General features: G+C 47.0%; 1 protein-coding gene across 6 annotated transcripts; it reads right to left on the minus strand.

Annotated features, from left to right (window-relative positions):
• Positions 1 to 1740: 1740 nt before the first annotated feature.
• On the minus strand, positions 1741 to 18014 carry ORAI2 (ORAI calcium release-activated calcium modulator 2). 6 transcript variants are annotated; one of them, XM_064523390.1, is made up of 5 exons: positions 17836 to 17992; positions 15816 to 15860; positions 13574 to 13657; positions 12835 to 13075; positions 1741 to 7047 (listed from the first exon to the last, which is right to left on the minus strand). In XM_064523390.1, the coding sequence occupies exons 4-5, from the start codon at positions 13060 to 13062 to the stop codon at positions 6502 to 6504; spliced, it is 774 nt and encodes a 257-aa protein (XP_064379460.1). In that variant the 5' UTR covers positions 13063 to 13075; positions 13574 to 13657; positions 15816 to 15860; positions 17836 to 17992; the 3' UTR covers positions 1741 to 6501. The 6 variants fall into 6 exon arrangements, 5 of the variants coding, with proteins under 5 accessions (XP_064379460.1, XP_064379462.1, XP_064379459.1 ...); XM_064523392.1 differs by lacking the exon at positions 17836 to 17992 and adding an exon at positions 17364 to 17497; XM_064523389.1 differs by lacking the exon at positions 13574 to 13657 and having other exon boundaries at positions 17836 to 17991.
• Between the last annotated feature and the right edge of the window lie 2364 nt (positions 18015 to 20378).

Raw genomic sequence — 20378 nt, forward strand, 5'->3', positions numbered from 1 at the left:
CATTTTTTCCTTGGCACCTCCAACAGTCAGGTTTGTGTCATACCTCGTACCTAAGATTCAAGGAGTCGACTGTAGCAGGAGCTGCTCAGAACAAACTTCTGTGCTCTTGACAAATGAAGGTGTGCCATGGAAGAGATGTAATCCTTTAATAAACAGTTGTGTCATCAAAACCATTCAGCACAGTCACACATACAGTAATAAAACAACACTTAACAATGCTGTCTGGTTTTGGTCAGTCAGAAAAAAGGGCACAATTATTACATGGGATTTCAGTGTCCCTGTATAGCTGTATGCTGTCCTAGAAGTACTTCTTGGCACAATGCACAAGTTTTAATGTACTAGTAGTGCACTCATTGTAGACACTGCCCTCTGCTTCAGGCATTGCGGGGGAGGGAGCTCTTCAGTCCAATGAAACTGTTAAGAGTTACTAGAAAAGCCTTGAATCAGGATATTTTTAAATCAGTTCACGTTGTCAGATACAACTACACTCCTCCATGGTTGCAGTGAACCAGTTTCAGTTTACCCTAATATTTAACCAGAAGTGGACAGCGGCTACATAATTCTAACAGGGATCGGCAAGGGTGGCTCCCACCAGCAGACCTAAAACACAAACCTCTGCCCAGCCATCCACACCCTCTGGCAGCAGGCAAAGCACGTCCTCTCCGACCCAAAACCATCACGCCAAAGAGAGCCAGTCAAAAATTGTTCACAGCTAGAAGTCTCATGAGCTTTATGAGAAATAAGTTTCCTCTAGGCTACAGCCTCTTTAGCTCACTCCCAAAAGCAGAGCTGAGTAACCTGTGCTCTTAAGATAATGGTTCCCAATCTTTTCTGGTAGACCTAGTGTGATCTTCACTATACTGCTGGTCCCCACGGGCTAAGACAGCAGGCGAGAGCCCTCTATCCCAAGGTCAGTGTTGGGTATCCCACCCTTGGCTGCATCATTTCCATCAGATCTGAGCACCTTAAGCTAAGTAGGACAGTGCCAGCAGCCAGCCGAAGCTCAATACAAAGCCACATTAAGTGAGGAAAGACAGACTGGACTTTCAGAGACCTGGTCTCTTCTTTCAGTACTTAGCCTCTTCAATAATCTGCTCTTAGCTTAGCCAACTGCAGCAATAAAGTATTTCCATTAATGTTTGACCCTTATTTGCAATACCCTCTTTTAAATTTATATTGTGTTCTCAGTCTGTTAAAATATGTTCTGTGTGCATACCCATCTCATTCTGTCCGCAACAAAAGCAAACCATGGCTTCCTTATGAATCAGAGCGCCACAATAACAAGATAAACAATATTAGCTCATGTTGTGCTCTGCTTTTATTAGCTGAATTGTTCTGTCTTGTTCAAACTATAGAGGAAGCTGCTGTTTTTGCCAGAAAACATCAACTCTTCCTAGTTGATATCTTAAATTTTTAAAATGAAAATTATACTGTGAGACAAAAGCTAAGGGCTTTGTCTGGGTCTTTTTTGTTTTTTGTTTTTTTAAATAGTGCCCAAAACCTAATCGAGTCACTACATTACTATGTCTAGCTTCTGACATTTTTCAGCCATTAAACAGCACCTTGGGCATCTTAGAGAGTTCAAAATGGCATAACATACCCAGCAGCTCTGTATTACTTTATAAAACCATGTACATTCTCTCCTAAAAAAAACAGAACAGCCGCATTATAGAACACAATTAGCACTTATAAAACATGTTTCAAGGACCAGGCCCTCATTAAAAGCAAGTGCATCAAACCGATGTTTACTCATATATTTTAAAAGGAGAAGAATTAACATCTGACAAAGCTACAGAAGAAAAGAAAACAAAACAAAACAAAAACCACCCGAGTTAACCAATAGAGGATGCTGGAGAACTTGAGCTGCCTTTCAAAAAAATCAGTCTGAAATCAGCAAGAAATGTAAAACTTCACATGTTTATCCAGTTTCATTCACACAGCTAGACAACAGCTGAGTACAGGTATTATTCTACATAAAATATTGTTCATGCATAGATAAGTCAAGAATAGGCAAAGTTTAAAACACTGAGGCTTTTTTTCCTCCTAGCACTTAACTGAATCAACATCCCACTCTTTATCAGTCCTTAACAACTCTGGAAGGAGGCAAGTGCCGAATTGTACATACAGGTAAGTATTCACGGGAGTGTTTTTCAAATTCAATCAGCAAATAATTACTGAAACCACTTTCTTGTTTAAAAAAAACGTACAGAGTAGACAGCCTGTGAGAAGATAATCAGAAAGTAAACACGCTGGCGCAGTTGTGCAGGGAGCCGAATTCGAGGTTGTGCCTCACTGGCCGGCGTTTATGGAGGAAGCTGTCTTAAGGTAGAAAAAACGAGAATTAGAAGATAAAGCTATAAAAGCAGGGAATCTGGAGGGGTGTCTGTTTTTTAAAGGAAAGGAAAGAACAGAAAGGGTGTCAGGAAATCCCCCAAAGGAACCGCATGTGCAAGTGGCGCGATGCAGGCTCACCCCGGTCACAGCAGCGGGCTGCGAATGGCAACCTTCTGCCTGGCCTCGAGTCCCAGCGTCAAGAAATGGAAGGATTTTAGCTCTGCGGCTGCATCCTGTCCACCAGCTTTCTATAAACACTTCCACATATTTGAGCACTTATGGCACAGCGCGCTCCACCCGCGGCTCTTGCACAATATCACTTCCATCTGTCACGTGGCTCAGGCCCAGCTTGTCACATCTAACACCTACTCCATCTCCTCCTGCAAGAAGATCTCCCATAAGAGCCATACATCCACCACTACAACAGGGGCAGGCGTGGAAAGACAGGTCTGCCCCGGAGCTACGTTCAAAATGGGAAGCTTGCAAAGTAAGAGCCGCCACTACCTGCAGCCAAAGGGAGAACCTGATCCTGCTCCCGGGCGTTGTCGGCTCCTCGCACTCGCTGCCAGGCCCGGTCCTGACTCCTGCTAATGAGGGGAGGAGAGAGGAATCGCCTCCTAAAGCAAGGAGGTGCCTGGGAACGCAAAGCAGCAGGGCTGGATAGCGATGCTGGAGAGCTTCACCCCCGCTTCAGGAAAGGCAGGCGGCAGCCGGCCGAGGAACCCTTCCCGGGATGGAGTCGGCAGCGTGATGCTGTCTGCCAGGGAAAAGCTGCTCAGGAAGAACTGAGGAAAAGAAGGACTCGAGACCCTGGAGCGAGACGGTGGCTGTTCCCTGCAGCAAGCCCAGGCTGGAGCCCAGGGCCTGGGCAAGCCCCACTGAATAAGCAGGGGAATGGTCTGAACAAGGCAAGAACCGGCCCAGAGACTCCCAGCCCAAGGGAGCTGAAAATCAGGGTAACAGCCACCCCATAGTGCAGCACCCCAGGGCCCAGACAGTACAGAAAGCCAACAAACCCACGGGGATGGGGGACCCCAGCCAAGGCCCAGCCAGAGGGTGGGACCCTCGGGAGAAGCATCCCCACGCAGGCAAGGGGGGAGCCGGCACGCCGGCAAAGGGAGCCGCACAAAGCCCCCGCAAGCCCAGCAACGGCAGCAGCACAAGACACTCGCGGCCAGGCACCAGCCGGCAAACGCGGACGCGGCACGACACGCTGCCAGGCCCGCCGGGACGCAAGCAGCAGCGTGGACAGAAAGGCATCTCCGTGCTTCACTGACGGGAATCCTGCTGACAGCCACGGGGGCAGCAGCAGCAGCAGCAGCAGCAAGGAGGATTTTCTGGCACCGCAGCACAAAAACAACTGTCTGGACCAGTACAGCATCCCTGCTCCCTTAGGGATTAATTCCCATTTCTGCTGCTCGCCGATACCACAGAATCTTTTTGCAACACAAGTCTGGACCCAAACAGCAGTGAAGATGTAAGCAGGACCGAGGATGAGAGGCAGAAGCAGGAAAAGGCATCCCTGTTCTTGGGAAAGACAAGAAAGAGGAATTACAGCGAGAAGGCGATGGGTAGACTAGAAAGATCCCTGACACCAGAGCCAAAGAGCAAAATTCTCCCATGGGCTTTGAAGGAAAGGAGAACTCCGTGCCCAGAGGGACAGCAGAAAGAGCTGTGAACAGAAGCAGGGGGGAAAGGCATGATTATGCTGTTCTAAGTGTATTCACCCTTGGGAAACTATCTCAAACTGTACCCCAAACTCCCCGCTGGAGTAAGGCAATCCCTCTCCAGTCACCGATGTGCTGCCTTGAGACTATCTTGAATACACTCCCAGCAAAGCCTTACCAAGTTATTCTAGAAAAATCAAAGCACAGCCTCTGCTGCATTTCTCCATTTGCTGAAGTTTATTTTATTTGCAATGAATTAAGTGAACAATCTGGTGGTTTCAAAGTGAGCTGCATTGTTTTCACAGCACTGTGTGTGCACTGTGAAACTTGTTCTTTTTTTAATTACAAAAACAGCTCAATACTTTCTCTACAACTGATGTCAAACCTCCTGGGCTCCACAGCAAACACAGGTAGTCCTACTATTACTCATGTGATAAGAGAGAGCAAAGTACAGACAAGAGATTCATCCTATCTGCTCTGGCTCTGGCCTCACGATAGAAACTGTGTTGGTAAAGGAGCCTACATATGTAACACTTGGCAGAAAACTCAACTCTGATTTTATTATATAAACCTTTAATTTTTATTGTGGTAAAAAAAAGAGACAGGAGGGAGAAAGGAGAGATTCCTGGGGACACCAGATGAATTTTATGACCACCCACTTCCTGGAGGACACATCTTTTGTATCTGAGCACAAGCAGTACAGACTAAGCGTTTAGTACACAAAAACGATTTTCTTTGCTGCAGATTGTCCAATATGGTACATGCCAACCGAGGCAAGAACAACAGATGAAAGCCACAGACACGGCGATAAGCAATTTGTTCGGCAACGATCAAACTCATGTGTAAACAAGAAAGATTAGAGTTGGGTTCCCAAGGCCCTCCTCGGAGAGAAATACAGGGATAGTCTCTCCTGCTGCACTGGGATTTACACGCACCCTCCACTCTGGGAAGCTGACACGTAATATACTGACACTGGATTTCTTAAATCCCAGTGGAATAAAGGACCAGGGTTAAATAGAACATTACAAACATCCTTAATGATTTTAGAAACCTGTAAAGCCTGAGAGACTGTAAAACCGTGATGTTCAAGCACAGAGCAGGGCAAAGAAAATGCGCTTGCACTTCTTTCAGTGTTGTGTGTCAGAAAGTCTTACCTTTCCTTAGAAGAGCTGATGGTTGCAAAGCACTTTTCCCTCCATAAAGTTACCATAAATCATAAAATCATTTTTACAGAAGTTTTCACTGAAAAGGATGCTAATAGAATTTACAGACCTTCCTTGCTAAGCAATACAGACATGCAAGGGTCGTTTTCTCTGCTGCTGAAAAAAAGCCAGCTCAAATGAAATGTGATAGCTCTTTAATGGCATACAGCTCTCCCAATGGATCCAGCTCCATCAGACTTATCGCTACAACGCCAGGTTCCACCAGAGGAGTTGTTTGCTTTGGTGGGGAAGAAGGAAACATTTGTTTTCTGTGGGCTAATGCTACAACTGACAATCAAAAGTGTTGAAATACACAGAGTTGGGGCTTGTCCTCTCCAGCAAACCAGGCTAGCAAGAGACATTGCAACAGTACATAAATGAAGATGACATAGCAACAGATTTCCACAGTATGCTATATGCTATTATTACTCCTTACCTCCTTGAAACTTGCTTTTCTAGTCGTTCAAAGTTCTACGTCTCATTAAATTCCTTGCCACTGTTCTGTTCTAAGAATGTCCTTGTTAGAATTAACACACCTGTAAGCCTTCCCTGGACACACTTGCCTTGCATTGGAAAGATCACACGATCTTGGCATTCGTTCCATCTAAGACAACAGAAGCTGTTGAAGCAAGCAAGACAGAACTTCCCAGCCTCCTGCAAATTCTACCTCCCCAGTTGTAAAAATTATAGTAAGGAATAGCAAAAAAAGAAAATAAAAGCTAAGGCTGATTTCTTTCTGGTTTCCTATTTCTGGAACAACCATTTTGGAATGAAGGCAGTGAACACTCACAGTTTCTATTGTGCTTTCTTGGATGTCCTCAAGTCGACCGCAGATACCATCGTTAACCAGCTCAGCTCTAGAAACAAGCTGCCAGCTAAGTGCTGCTGCACCGACAGCCAGGGAGGTCTGACACATAAGACAGGTCCTACACACACACATACACACTGGCTTTTTAGACAGCTGATGCAGTTTTACACTTGGCAAAAGAATGTTGCATTTGTAAAAAATACAGATATTTGGCTACTTGCACCAACGTTAAGGTAGATAAAGTTCTGGCCTTTAACTCCATGGCAGTGTCTATTTAAATATACAAGTGTGTAGGACCAGAAACAGGCCAGAGACCACAGCATCTGAAACAGCACTAGAACCCACAGCTACATATGGCAGGCAATTAGCATTTAGATATTTAAGCCTCAAAACAATCCATCATCAGTGTGTCTCGCCAACTAGCAAAACAGGTATTTTGCTCTTAGCCTCAGCTAAGTGGATTTGCTGGAAGCAGCCCTCTGCCTCTCTGTCACACTACCTGCATGCCTCTGTCATGCCCGTCTAACTGCACTTTCAGTTTGTGAAGCTCTTCAATCTCCCGGTTGTGGCGCTCCGTTTTGTGCCGCACCAAAGACCGGTAGAAGTGAATGGTGAAGACAACAAAGATCAGACCCACTGGGACCATGATGATGGTGGAGACCAGGGCCGCCTGCCAACCCGCGTGGCCGCTGGGCTTCTGGATGGTAGTGGTGTCATTTTTCAGGATGGAGTCCACAGGCAGAAATTTTATCCAGCACAGAAGCACAACTTCCGCAAGGAAAAGGAGGATTCCCAAGACTGTGGAGAAGCCCCACGCCAGCTCTATGTAGGGATGCATGCGCTCATGTGGGGATTCGCTGATGGAGTTCAGGTTGTGGATGTTGCTCACCGCTTCCACGTTAGGCAGAATGCAGGTGCTGATGAGCAGGGCAAAGAGATGAACTGCCACCAGCACGGTGGTGCAGGCACTGAAAGCGATCAGCAGCATCTGGGGGTACTTGTACTGCATTTCCAACTGCACCTCCACCATGGCAACCTGGGGAAAGGAACAAAACAAAACAAAGAGCTGTCAACAGCTGCTAGTTTTCCTATTTTCCTCTTTGCAAGCTTTTTATCCAGGAAAGCATCTTTATTCAGGAAAAGCGCCTAAGGCCAAGTACACACTTAAATGCTTTCAGAATGGCAGCCCAAATAGATCATTCTCGTTTCCCATGAAGATGTACGCACAGTCTACAGCTTGGCCCTTCTCAAGGCTTATGAGCATATTTCAGAAAACTACAGTGCAGAAATAACAGCTCTCTCCTTGCAACCATGAGCCATATGAACTGCATCAAACCAAACACACAGCAGAAGGAACCCATTAGGCAACAAGTGCAGCTTGGAGGCAGCTGACAGCCTGCGAGCCCTCCCGCCCATCACACCTTCCTCTTCCGCTCACCACTAGCGACGGCAATGCAGGAAGTTTCAACTTGAGCGTAAAGAAACTCAGCTTGAGCATAAAGAAAAGCAAAAGCAGCAGCCCTTCTGGCCAGCTACCAGAAAGGTTACACTACCTCCCATGGGAGGCATGCAAGCGTCTTTATAGCTTAAGTTATTCCACAGTTAAAATAGCTGCCTTCTATTCTTGGAAGATCTTAAGTCCTTTTTATTATAAACATGTCCAGATACAAGTTATTTATATCCTAAAATTTCTCCCTTGAGATCTAATACCTTACTGATATATTCAACAGAAGTGGATGGTTACTGGTGTATGGGTGTGTTGAACAACTCCACTAAATAGCTTTTGTTTCCAGAAAATAGACTCGTATCAAGTCACTAAAGCTATTTATTTCGTACACACAGTGTGGATTTTTTTTTAGTCAAGTAAAACTTAATAAACAGAATAAGAGCAAGAGAGCAAGGAACTCTACTGATGCAAGAACAGGAGTCCTTGTATGGGTTTATAACTGGTTTAGCATAAGAAATTGGAAAAGTATTTAACCTATCCATGAAGTAAAATAGTCAACACAAGTACTTCCTGGGCTAGGCTGTGAAGTGTCACCCCTCAAAGGGCTGCAAAAACCCTCTGCTAAGAGAAGCTACAAATGCAGCTGACAACATCAGACATTCCCCTCTACCAGCTCTCTAGTGGCTTGCTCAGCTCTGCAGCTGCACTTAGCTATTTGCACAGATAGTAAAATAAAGCCTGTCAACAGGCAAAACCTCTGGCGATCCCGGGCAACTTGCTGTTCTAGTGCAGCAAAGCCTGCCACGTGTGCTAAGAAAAGAAGAAGCTGACGTTTGCCTACCTGCCTCAGGCCAGCTCCTCTCAAGACCATCACGAGAAGGTAAAGTCAGAACAAAGAGCTCGACTCTGGGGGCAGAGGTGGATTTTGCAGAATAGACGCATCATTTCTTTATCCAGCCTTCATACGAGACCAGTGTTGCGCAGTTGTTTCAATCTCTGTATAATAACCTGCATCATTCAGTCCTGCCGTGCTTGTTGATTATATTATTCAGGCAGTGGATGATATGGGATACACTCACGTTCTCACTGTTGGTGGCTCTGAAGATGTTTAGAAGGGGACGGAACCAGTGCCTGTGTTGGCGTGACTACCGTCTTATCTACACTTACTTTGCAGCCATCGGCACCCCAAATGAGGGCATCACAATCAAGCCTGGACACATCTATTAGCCACCAACACTTAAAATTTGGGTGGCAAACAGTCAGTCTCCGTGTGTCTAGATTTTATACCTAGATCAGCTCTTTAGGATATTAGAGACACCAGAATTGTAAGTGCTTGGACATTCCCTGCCTTTTGTTCAGGTCATAAAGTTTTTTGTAGGGTTCTTGTTTGCACTTTAGAGGAGTCTGTATCATATAGTGGAGAAATAAATGCAGGATTGGCTTTATTATCTATTGCAAGCAAGGCCCATTTAATTAAAACATACACCACACTGCCTTGCCTATGTTCTGCTTGCAGTTCCCCGTGCAGTGATTCAAGAAGGAGATGAGACCTACTCTCTGCTGTCCTGTTCTGTACAATGTTTTGCACAGTGCTGTGACTGTCAGCCACACCGTATCAGATAGGAAAAGCTACAGGTGAACCGTTCACTATGACGTGCTGTAACACCCAGAGACCTAGCATTCAGCAAGCTGAATAGGAACTGTACCTGCATGTTCAATTTATAGCTTTATATTAAAGCTGAAGCCTGCCTGATGTCAACATATCAATTTCTACTTGTTATCCTTCGCATGAGCAGCAGTTTTCAGCTAATTGGATGTTTCCTCCCAGACTAACCTATTCCCTAGGGCTAGCTTCAGCTGCGCAATGTGATGAATTTTTAACACTGACTGATGGCTCAGTAAGAGGTATTTCAGGGAAAAACATCATTAATCCAGATAGGGCAGCAAGGCAGAAAAACAGTTCATTTAACCAAAACAGGTACTGGAAAGGTGAGTGAGCTCTCACCACTTTACCCCATACAGACTGTCATGTCATTCTCTGACCGGGATAAGAGAAAGAGGACAAGCTGACATAACCCATTTAAAAAATCATTAAATATGCTGCTTAGCCTGTAAAACTATTAATATGTCATGTCTGATACAATTATACTCTTCTGTGATAACAGCCCCTTTTATTTTAACCTGCTCCCAGAAGCCAAGATACCAAGGGCTTGACTTTGCAAGGCACTAAAGCACTCTGCTGAGTAGCTGAGTATTTCAGCATGGACTGGATTTTAAGCTAGAGAACTGCACTATTGAACTCAGCACTCACAGGTTTGCTGATGGACCATGTGCTCAGAACAGTTTAGAATTAAACTGCAATTAAATTACATGCATAGGGTTTTTTTTTCAGATCAGAATAGTCCCCAGATTGTCCACAACAAAGATGATGCTCATCTTGAGAAATTTAGACCGGGATTGATAATATCAGGCAAGAGTATGACAAATGGCTTAACATAAAACATTACATTCACACAGATGGTTTGGCAGCCTGTAATAAATATCAGTCCAGTAGATCTGTTGGATTTTTTTTTTTTTTTTAAATATCAAACATACCAATCCTGTAGCATCTGGACAAATGCTGAGAAGGCTGGTGAGCAGTAATAGCTCTTATCCCCACCAGGAAAATGATTAAGGGGGTTTATGAAGCTCTCTCTAAAATAAATTGAGTACTTCTGAAAAATACTAAGCTAAGAGTGTTAGGAACTTTTCTCCTCCATCTGCAGTCTTCCCAGGGCAAATCCAACAGCCACAGTGACCTACCCACCTCCAAACAGACCTGGAACTGGAATGCAACCACATCCTTCTGATCGGCCCATCTCCCTGCCAGAAATACCAAAGATAGCATCAAGTAATGAGGAAGGTTTGTGTTATTCTACAGCCTGTCCAGAAGGAGCTGGATCAAAGCCACTGCCTGTTGATTAAATAGCCATCAGCTAGTAATAATTTTCAGCCAATATGGAACTGGCTCGAATCAAACACATTGGCAGGGAGGTAAATAAAGCACTAGCCAAGCCCTGTATAACATTTGTTGACATAGTTAAATGCACATAAGACTTTGGGGAAACTATTTAACTCTAAATAACTGCTCTACTTTCATCAATAGCCAAAGAGATGCTCTTACTACAACAAAGTAAACATCTGCTTACTAAATACCTGTCTATCAAATGTCCAGTAAAGAAAAAAAAACAGGTAGTAATAGATAAATAGATCACCTTTTACTGGAAGGCCCAATATGATCATCTGGGGAAAAGTTTATTAATAAACAGAACGCCAGCACTGCAATATTTTCATTTCTGAAGACTACTGATTTCAGGTGTAGTTAATATGTTAAGTTGGTGATCTAAAATTAACACTGCTTGCACCTATTTGGTTATTTAATTTGATTTTTAAACAGTTTAAAAGGAGACTGGCAGCAGTCCCTGGCACCAGTTCTGGAGTCCACTGCAGTCAGACTGAAAAACCCAGTGGTAAAGGAATCCTTTAGCAACTGATCAAGTAATGTGAATTAAACAGATAACTGTGGCAGATAGCTACATGTGTCATAAACAGAAGTTACATGGTTTAGTTTGTAGTTTTGCTGAAAAATATTCAGCACTTTCTGTTCCGCGAGTTGAGAACAAATGCTTTGTTTTCAGATACATGTTTGAGCCCTGCAAAGCGGGCAGGCTCCAGGCTTTCGCGGTGTGCCAGGGATGCCAGCCGGCAACACACCCAGGCACGGACACCTGCTCGCCTGATCAGGCTGCCGAGCTATTGCAAAGTCCACAACAATATAAAATTCTCTCTATATTAATATATTAATCATGCTAAAAGAGGACAACCACAGATAATTAGCACAGAACTCAAGTAACCTAGAGGCACAAATAGCCAAGGCATGAACTGCTTTTTAGAATAAGAAAGCTTGCAAGTCTGAAAAAACCTTCATGAGACTACTCAACCTTTTTAGAATGAGGAAGTACCTTCTGCCTGTTTTAGCACGTAAAACTTGGTTGCAAACCAACATATGCTGTACGAACTGTTTTACAAGCATCCCATGCACGCAGTCAGTGAGGGAAGAGGAATCGCAAAGGAACCAAACACCCTTTCTCCCTTGCAGACTGTCACCACTTAACTCCCCGCTCACATTTTTGCAACTTCTGTCCCAAAAAACAGGCTTGTCACCCAAAACAGAATTCACCATCATAATGTGATAGACAACTCATGTTCGGGGAAGCGGGGCAGAACAAGGGCAAAAGTGAACTGAAATAAAAGTTCTCTGAAAAGTTCCCAAGATCTCTCTCTCCCCGCCAGTGCTCCTGAGCTTCAGGATATAATCCCTTTGTGTCATCTCCCGCTCTCACACCCTGCCCTCTGCAAGTGTGCGCTCAGCAGCCAGCCTCAGAAACAAACCATGTCTGCCCATTTCCCGAGTGGAAAGCCTCCCTCAAACAGATTTCAATTCTCACTCTCAATACGCAAGAACCAGAGGGAAGATCAGAAAGTTCATCCTGTCACAGCATGTCAGTGTTTTGTTAATGCCAGAGCTAAGACAGGCTTGAACACTCGACTGCTGGTGGTCCATACTGTTTATTTGCTTGCTCCCTGGCATGGTTTTGACCTGTGCAAATAGCTTCCAGATAACACCCAAGTGCTGCACCCAAGGAAAGCAACTACTAGGGATGATTTCCAATAGGCACCACTGACAAAAATATACCAGGTTTGGCTCTCTCGCGGCTACGCAGTCCTCTCAATACTAGCCCTGGTGTCTGAGCGTGCAGAGCCTCTCGTGCTGTCCCTCATAACACGCCCCAGGATATAATATGATCTCTCGGTTTCACGCTATTCAAACTTCTCTCTGGCAGACCGTGACCCAGCCTCCACCTTATTTTAAGGCACTGCAACCTGAAAAAAATGCTTACATAAATTAAGATAATATTTAGAACTACAGCAACCACAGGGTGCAGAGGAGCTCCATGAGCAAGCGCAACATCAAGAAGGCAGCCTGTGCCATTTGGCCTCAGGGCCAAAGGAGAGCCCAGGTCCTATTTGTTTAACAATAACTACACAACACTTAGGCCCACTGGCAGGTAAGGGACCAGTATTTCACAGGGCTGATTTGGGAGTGTGTGGGCTGATCGTTAGGCAGCTCGCGTATGCATCCTGCTTTGAGAGAGACGACCTCAAACTTTTCAACAGCAGCCAAACAGAAACCCACAGGCAGATGCCTCCTACCTCTTCAGAAAATAACAGTACATCCTCCTTCCTCACAGGAAGGAAACAACACTGATTAATACATGATTTTACAGAACATAAACTTTCACAATCCAAAAAATGTTTTCTGCGAAATAAACTTACCATGGCAAATCCAGAGAGCAGAGCAGAGGTTCTGCTGGAAGCTTTCAGTTTGGCTCGGCTCAGGTACAATTTTCTCCATGAAAGGGCCTGAACGGAGTGGTGATTTGATGTGACCAGTTCCAGATAGCTGCGTCGGACCCAGTCCCGATAATCCATGCCTTTTGTGCCAGGTTCAGAGCAACAAGCAGGAGTGGAAGGATCCACCGGAACATTTAATTCAGAACTCATGATGAAAGAAATGCTAAGGAAATAAAATAGTCATATTCAAAAGGAGGTAGCAGAAAGAACAAGTATCAACTACTGGTATGCAAGAGACTGGAGGACTAGTCTAGTGAATGGATAGGATAGAGAAGAAGAAAAAAAAAAAAGCTGTGTTTAAAAAGGTTACCCTCAGTCAGTAGATAAAAGATGGACCAAATCGTATCAACTTGAGACACACAAAACAGACAAAGGACCATCTGCAATTGCTAAAAACGACCATGAGAACTAGAAAAGATTCCACAAGTAAGCCTGGGAACTGTTCCAATAGGAATTCAGGAAGGTTTCACAATCTGACTTTCCATTTCAAAGCTGGCATCGGCTTAAGTCTCAACTTTCCCCTTTAATGCCCCAAAATACTTACCCTTCTTGCCCATAAATATGTTTTTTGCATAAAGATTTTGTATATTTTTGCAAATACTCTTTGCAATTTTTTTGCATCTTTATGTTTATAAAAAAAAAAAAAAAAAGACAATCTTACCATTTTGTTTTAAGCTGACAGTTTAATTCCACACTGCATCACGGACCAGATCCAATGCATCTTGTTAAGAGTACGTAAGTAACTCTAGCAAAAATATTTAGAGAGTCACTTTTTCTTTTTTTTCTTTTTAACTTCAAAATCAGTGTTTTCAATTAAACCATCGCTCATCACAGCAGAGTTCAGATGGGCACAGTTCTACTCTAACACTGGAAACAGTCACACAGCTGAATGCTACGTAGGGCAGTGGAAAGTTGTATTTCTTAAACCACTCACACCCACACTCCACTTATCAGCCACATCTGACCACTAATTGCATTCCACTGCTTCCATCAGTGTCTCTTAGCACAGGGAAAGAAAAGCACAGCTCCAAGGGGAAAAGCAGGCCTCCTTCCAGGGAGTTTCAGTGTCCTCAGCTTCAAGAGGCTGCACTGAAAGATGTGAGAAAGCAGCAAGACGCTATCAGGCGGTTAATGCCACAGCTGTCAGCACAGACAAGTCCTAGATCCGAACCAAGCCCCTCCTTACACCACAACCTAGTCACGGGGTTGCCCGAAGGACTCCCATTATCTCAGTGTCACCCACAGATACAGAACAGAATTTGGATTACATTTTGAGCAAGAATTTGTCAACTCTGACAAACATCTGAGACCGGCGATCTAATTCCCCATCTACTGAAAAACGGAAACGGTGATTTTCCGATTAGTCCTCACACCCGCAAGTCTACCCTGACCTCCCTGGCAGTGACAGGTAGCAACGTCAGAGTCGCATCACACGGGACACCTAGGGCTATAAATACTTACCAGCTCCTAGAAGGAGTGGATGTGTGCAGAGAGTCATGCATGGGGTAGTACTAATTAGTCTCAGCACTACACTTCGAGGGCACAAGCACCTTGCTGTTAGTTTGACACGAGCTCGAGCCCTGCCTGCATCCCCCCTGCTCCAGCCAGCTCGCCATACATGCAGGCCATATGGTGACTGAGATGACAACTAATAAACCAAGGTTTGCTGTGAGATTTGAGGAAGTGGCAAAGAAAAAGCGCACCAACAGCCCACAGCTCCAACCGTTATTTTTAAAAAGGAACAAGGCTGCTCCAGGCACAGTAACCCAGATTAGACTGCAGCAGCAAATAAAGGAAATCATCACGGGTTGTAAGACTTTGTCCCTCCCAAGCATTGCTCTTCCACAAACTTTCAGATTTTGACCCCCTCATACATGACATAAGGAGGAGAGCAAGAGCACAAGACCACTCTTCTAGGCAGTTTTTGATTAGGTGATCATTACAGCCCCTGCGGCACTGGGGTGTTATCTGGAAGCTATTTGCACAGCTCAAAACCATGTCAGGGAGCAAGCAAATAAACAGCACTGACCATCAGCAGTCGAGTGTTCAAGCCTGTCTTAGCTCTGGCATTAACAAAACACTGACATGCTGTGACAGGATGAACTTTCTGATCTTCCCTCTGGTTCTTGCGTATTGAGAGTGAGAATTGAAATCTGTTTGAGGGAGGCTTTCCACTCGGGAAATGGGCAGATGTGGTTTGTTTCTGCAGCTGGGTGTGAGCCGTCCAGCATGGCTCCTGAACTGCTAAGGAACTGAGCTTTCAAATTCCTTGGGGGAAAAAAAATCTGTTTGTAAGTGTAAAAGACAAAGGTTGTTTATAAAAACACCCCAAAGATCACAACAATACAAAACAGAACACAGTAACAGAGAGAAACCTCCCTGCTTGCTCTGCATTTCCAGAAAAGGCAAGAATTGCCTATTTTTCAGAGGTAGGAAGAAAAAAAAGAAAAATCTATCCCCAGGCCTGCCGCAGGGAATGGAGCAGAAGCACTGTGTGAGCAGCGAGATTATGAAGCTCTGTTTCCTGTGACAACATCCTGTGTGGATTCTCTGATGCCTAGTGTGGGTGAATTTATTAACTTTGTCCTCTGTTAGGACACTGAGGGCCTCTACCCTGCCATTTATTTTCACGAAATGCGTAGGAACTTAGCATTTTTGAAACATCAACGCCTCGGACAAATTCCACTGAAAAGGCAAATGGGTCCAGAGGCTCCAGAGGGAGAGCGAGAGCACCCAATCACATTTGCTTGCTTCCTCTGGAAAATAAGCCAGAAATACCACAAGGATGAACTTTCACCCTGGAGCAGCTCAAGGGATGTTCCCAAAGAAGTAAACAGAACTTCAGAATAAAATCCATAAACATAAATTTAGCACAAACAAGCAATAGCATGCAACAGACTCACCTCGCTGACTACAGACATGGAGGACCGGGTGGAGGGCTCTGAGGGCTGAAACACAAGACCAAAGAAAGGTTTTATACACACAGTTACCTCAAGCAGCTTTACTCCAGAAGTACTCTTGAGCCAGGTATCTGCATCAGGGAGAGTTATTCTGGAGATTTTGTGCTCCTGATGTGCAGTTTGAGCATTCAGGACACCGTCTCTTACAGAAATATGAACTTTCCTACAGGGCTTTACGGTGCAGCATCAGCCCAGGGCTGTTAAGCTTTGGCCTGAGAATGAGGACTTCCCCAGGAGACCTCTTCCTCAGCCTAGCAGCCAGCTCTGGCTGCTCATCCCCGCTGCGTCTTTACTCACTTCTGTTGCACCACCGATGCATTTGACCCCACTTCATTTCATGCCACAGAAGATGGAAAGCTCTCTGCGAGTGCTACCTAAGGTGGATTTTGTTACCCTGTCCAGCGCTGGCCACCACAGCAGCAAGCACAAAAGGGAAAGGCTTTGCCACACCTGAGCTCTCAGCCGGCTCTGCACAGATGCGAGCGCACGTGCAGGGATTTCTTCACAGCAGGCAATGAAGCAAACGCCCAGGCTGAGATAGGCAAATCTCCCTCCCACCCCCAGCATCCCCGTGGCCTCGGCCCGCAGAACGCTGCCTCAGCAGCGCTGTCGGCTCCTCTGCGCGCTTCAGGACTCCAGATCCCTCCCCTCGCACCCAGTGTCTCCCCCATGCCCTGGCTGCCAGCCTGCGACCGCTGGGCATATCTGCACTATCATCTTTCTCCCCTGAGTAATAGCATCCAGGAGCCCATACGCCACAGCTGAGCCCCTGACCCCAGCACGCTGCCTGCCTCTGGGCCGCCTGTGCTCGGGCCCCTTTGCTATAGGGCAACAACAAGACCCTAACGTGGTGCTGAGCGGGAACCGCAGGCCGGGGAGGCTCCCTCTGGTCCCGGGGGCAGGGGGCAAACACGGCCCCCAGCAGCAGCCACCAGCAGGCCATACCCCCGCCTGAGGGAGCGCCCCTCCCTGTGTGCACTTCCCCCACGTCCCCTTCCCCAAAACCAAGGCTTCGCAGCCCCCAAACGTGGTTTTCTTCCTCCCTCTCCATCACGCAGGCAAGATGCAGATCCCTTCCCCTCCCCTCTGCAGGCCCCAGGCGGGGACCCCATTCCCACGTCTCCAGGGGATTCCCCCCACCCCCAGCAGCATCCCTCCCGCCCTTCCCCCCCCCCCGCTCCAGCACGCAGGGGAGCTCCACTCACCGCAGGCACAACGGGACCCCGACACGGACCCCAGCCCCCGGCCAGCCAGGATCCTCCTCCCAGCCCTGCCCTCGCTGCTCCTTCCACCAGCTCCCTCGGGAGAAGCTCTTCCCACGTCCCCTCCCGACCAGGGAACACCCTCCAACAGCGCCCTGGGACCTCACGTCCCCAGGCAGCATGTGACCCCCCCACAGCTGAGATCCCTCCCCAGCAGGGCATTTCGAGCAGGCGATGCCCCGCGCAAGACGGGACCCCCGTGCCCCCCCCCCCCCGGCTGGGGTCCTACCCGCAGGGCACCTCCTGAGCAGAGGATTTCCTCTCCTCCTTCCCAGCCGCTCCCTGCGCACCCCAGGCAGGATGTGACCCCGCACAGCTGGGCACTTCCCTCCAACAGCACCTTGGAAAAAACGACACCCCCCAGCCCACACGCAGCCCCCTTTCAGCCGGGACCCCCCCCACACACACAGAGCCCACACGCAGCCCCCCTTCAGCCGGGACCCCCCCCCCCCACACACACACAGCCCGAACGCAGCCCCCTTTCAGCCGGGACCCCCCCCCCAAGGCCCCCTCCGTGAGGGGACCTTCCCCGGGCAGGGCGCAGCTCCCCAGGCCGGGCGGGACCCCTGCCCCCAGCTCCCCAGGGCAGGAGGCGACCCCCCCCCCCTCAGCCCCCCTAGCAGGCCCCTCCCGGGGATGCGGCTCCTCAGAGGCGGGCCGCGCCGAGCCCCCCTGCCGCGGCGGGCGGGCCCCCGGCTCACCGCGCCGCCCCCTCCGCTGGCCTCGCTCGGCGCCCCGGCAGCGCCGCCACCGCCACCCGGGAGCCGGAGCCGCCTCCGCCGCTGCCACGGCAACGCCGGGCACTCGCCACGTGACCCGCAGGAAATACGGGGGCGGCCCCGCCCGCGCCACGTGACTGCCCGCTCATTGGGCGGCGGCGGCGCCCGCCCCTAGCGGCGGGGGCGGGGCTGCGAGGCCACGCCCCCGCCCCGCCGTGCAGCGCCGAGCACCGCGGAGCCCGCCCGGCACCGGAGCACCGGGCCCCGCCCGGGCACAGCTGCAGGAAGAGAACCAGGCCTGCAGCTCCCCAGAAAAAAATAACAGTAATAAAGAAAGAAAACCCAACACCCTGATAAAAACGTTACCCCGGTCCGGACCTTGCATCCCTGAATCTCTCCCCAGAGAAGGTGGTAGTTCAACGGGATCGAAACGTGCTTTATTCAGTTATGGATTATATATATATATATATATACACCAACGAGTCATCACTTACATAAGTGCAAAAGGCAGCGCTGACTTGTGCCTCTGCTGAGCTGCAGTAACCTCTGGCTGCAGCACAAAAGAGACGAGACTCTTTGCAAATTAGGGCCATCAAAGCCAGACCGCCATCTCCCTGCATTCCTCCTTTATTGACTCAGCAGGAAATCCTGTATAAACCCATCAAAAGAGCAGGGATAGCAGTAGACTTCTGGGAAAGAGGAAGGAGTTCCTTCCCTGAACACGAGATAAAATGCTGCAGGGCAGGGCAATGTGTCAGCTTTACCAGAAAGTAGGCCCATCCTCCTCAATTCCCTTCTCTTTGGTGGAAAAAGATAAATAGAGAAAAACAATCCCTAAAAACTTATCTTATTAAAGAGGCAAATGCACTTGTTATCCTAAGTGTGCCTTTAACTTTTGAGACTGCGAATACCTGTTCCCAGTCACAGCTAATGCCGCTGTCTCCCGGGGTGGATGAACGCATGTGGAAATGGAGCAGCAGCAAACTGAGCCCCTGAAGATCAGTCTCCTCCTCTAGAGGAGGGAGAGGGACTCTAGGAAAGAATCCAGAGCAAGAACCGAACTTAAGCGGGTCACGTTTCTTGGCTATTTAAACCCTTTATTTTATTACTCCCTTTTTGGTGCTATATTTGGAACAGAACGGTTGTAGAATTGTTCCTAGCTCTACTACAGACAGAAGCACTTCCCTTTTTGTACTCCACAGATGACGTTTTCCCCATTTTGAGGTCACAGAGTATTTGCATTTATTCTTAACGAAGAAACACCCCTTTGAGCTGCTCACTAGGAAGTGTCTTTGTATTCTGGAAGACGTAGTACCGACACTGAAAACCACAACACGGCATAGTATTTTTCAGAATTCATAGCAACACATACCAAATACAGCTCCTACTGCTACTTCCAGCCACCCCAGCAAGGAAGACTGTCAGGCAGATACCACCTTCAGCAACACCTTCTCTTTGCTTTTTATGGATGTCACAAACAAGCTTAGCATTCCCAGAAAATGTGCGCATGAATAATTCAGCATGGGTAATGACGGAGTCCTAAGGAGACGGGACGAGGCAGCACAATCTGAACTCCTTCAGTTCACCAAGACTTATTCAAGTCCATCTTCACAACGGAGAGGAGCATGTTCTCATGCAGCACATCTGCCCTACTTCATGCAAAACAGCACTTACTTATTCAGCTCAAAAGTCCAACAAGCTCAGAGGCAGAACAATCTTGGCTTATTTGTGAGTCTTCTGCTTCCTTTCCATCCACGAAAGCCAAGAAACATCATAATATTTTTATCGCTCAACTTACTCCATAGATGTATCAACAGGGTTTACCTACCCTAAGGGAGATTCAATGAAGCAGTTCTCATAACTCATCTCTCTCCATAGGGAAAATGCCAACCACTGCAGAACATTCATTCTGCGTCTTCAGTTTACTCTCAGATTGGCAGTGCTAGAGAATGAAACACTATCAAAACTTACTCTGAAGCACCTGCCTCTACAGAGGTGAAGTGCAGAACAATTCTACGCAGAACTCCGCCATGGAGGAAAAACGGACCTTACAGCTCAGAAAAGTGATTCAATGCAAAGTCTTTGGGAACATATGGAGAAACTAAACACAAATGCCGCTTGCACTTGATCACATCTGCTTTCCCACTGCCATGATAATGCCGCAGAGAAGCCACTCATATAGCCAGCTCAAACAAGACATCTGATTTCCGGCAGCACTGTTCAGCAAAGTCGCAATCTAAAAATAGATTCTTCCCTTTTTCTTGTTTTTGCTTTAGATAATTTGGCATTAACAAAGGCTTGAAAAGACGTGGCACCACATTCTGGATGCTGAGGTCCTGGGATCAGTGTGTCTGAAAGATGACAGGCACTTCTAATTCAAAGATACACTGAAGACAACCACCTAAATTACAAATGAAACCACAACTGCATATGCTTTTCATTTAAGCACCAACAAGTGTGTGCGTATATACAGGTATGTATACATATGTGCGTATATACATGTATGTATACACACATATGTATAT

Source organism: Dromaius novaehollandiae, chromosome 19, assembly GCF_036370855.1.
Source record: "Dromaius novaehollandiae isolate bDroNov1 chromosome 19, bDroNov1.hap1, whole genome shotgun sequence".
Lineage (NCBI taxonomy): Eukaryota > Metazoa > Chordata > Aves > Casuariiformes > Dromaiidae > Dromaius > Dromaius novaehollandiae.

What these genes read in the sequence shown, in the direction of transcription:
- ORAI2 (XM_064523390.1), bottom strand. Translation starts at nt 13,062, where the DNA reads ATGAGTTCTGAATTAAATGTTCCGGTGGATCCTTCCACTCCTGCTTGT. An exon ending in TGCTCTCTGGATTTGCCATG is followed by an intron (nt 7,048 to 12,834) that starts GTAAGTTTATTT and finishes TCCTTTCCCCAG; the next exon opens with GTTGCCATGGTGGAGGTGCA.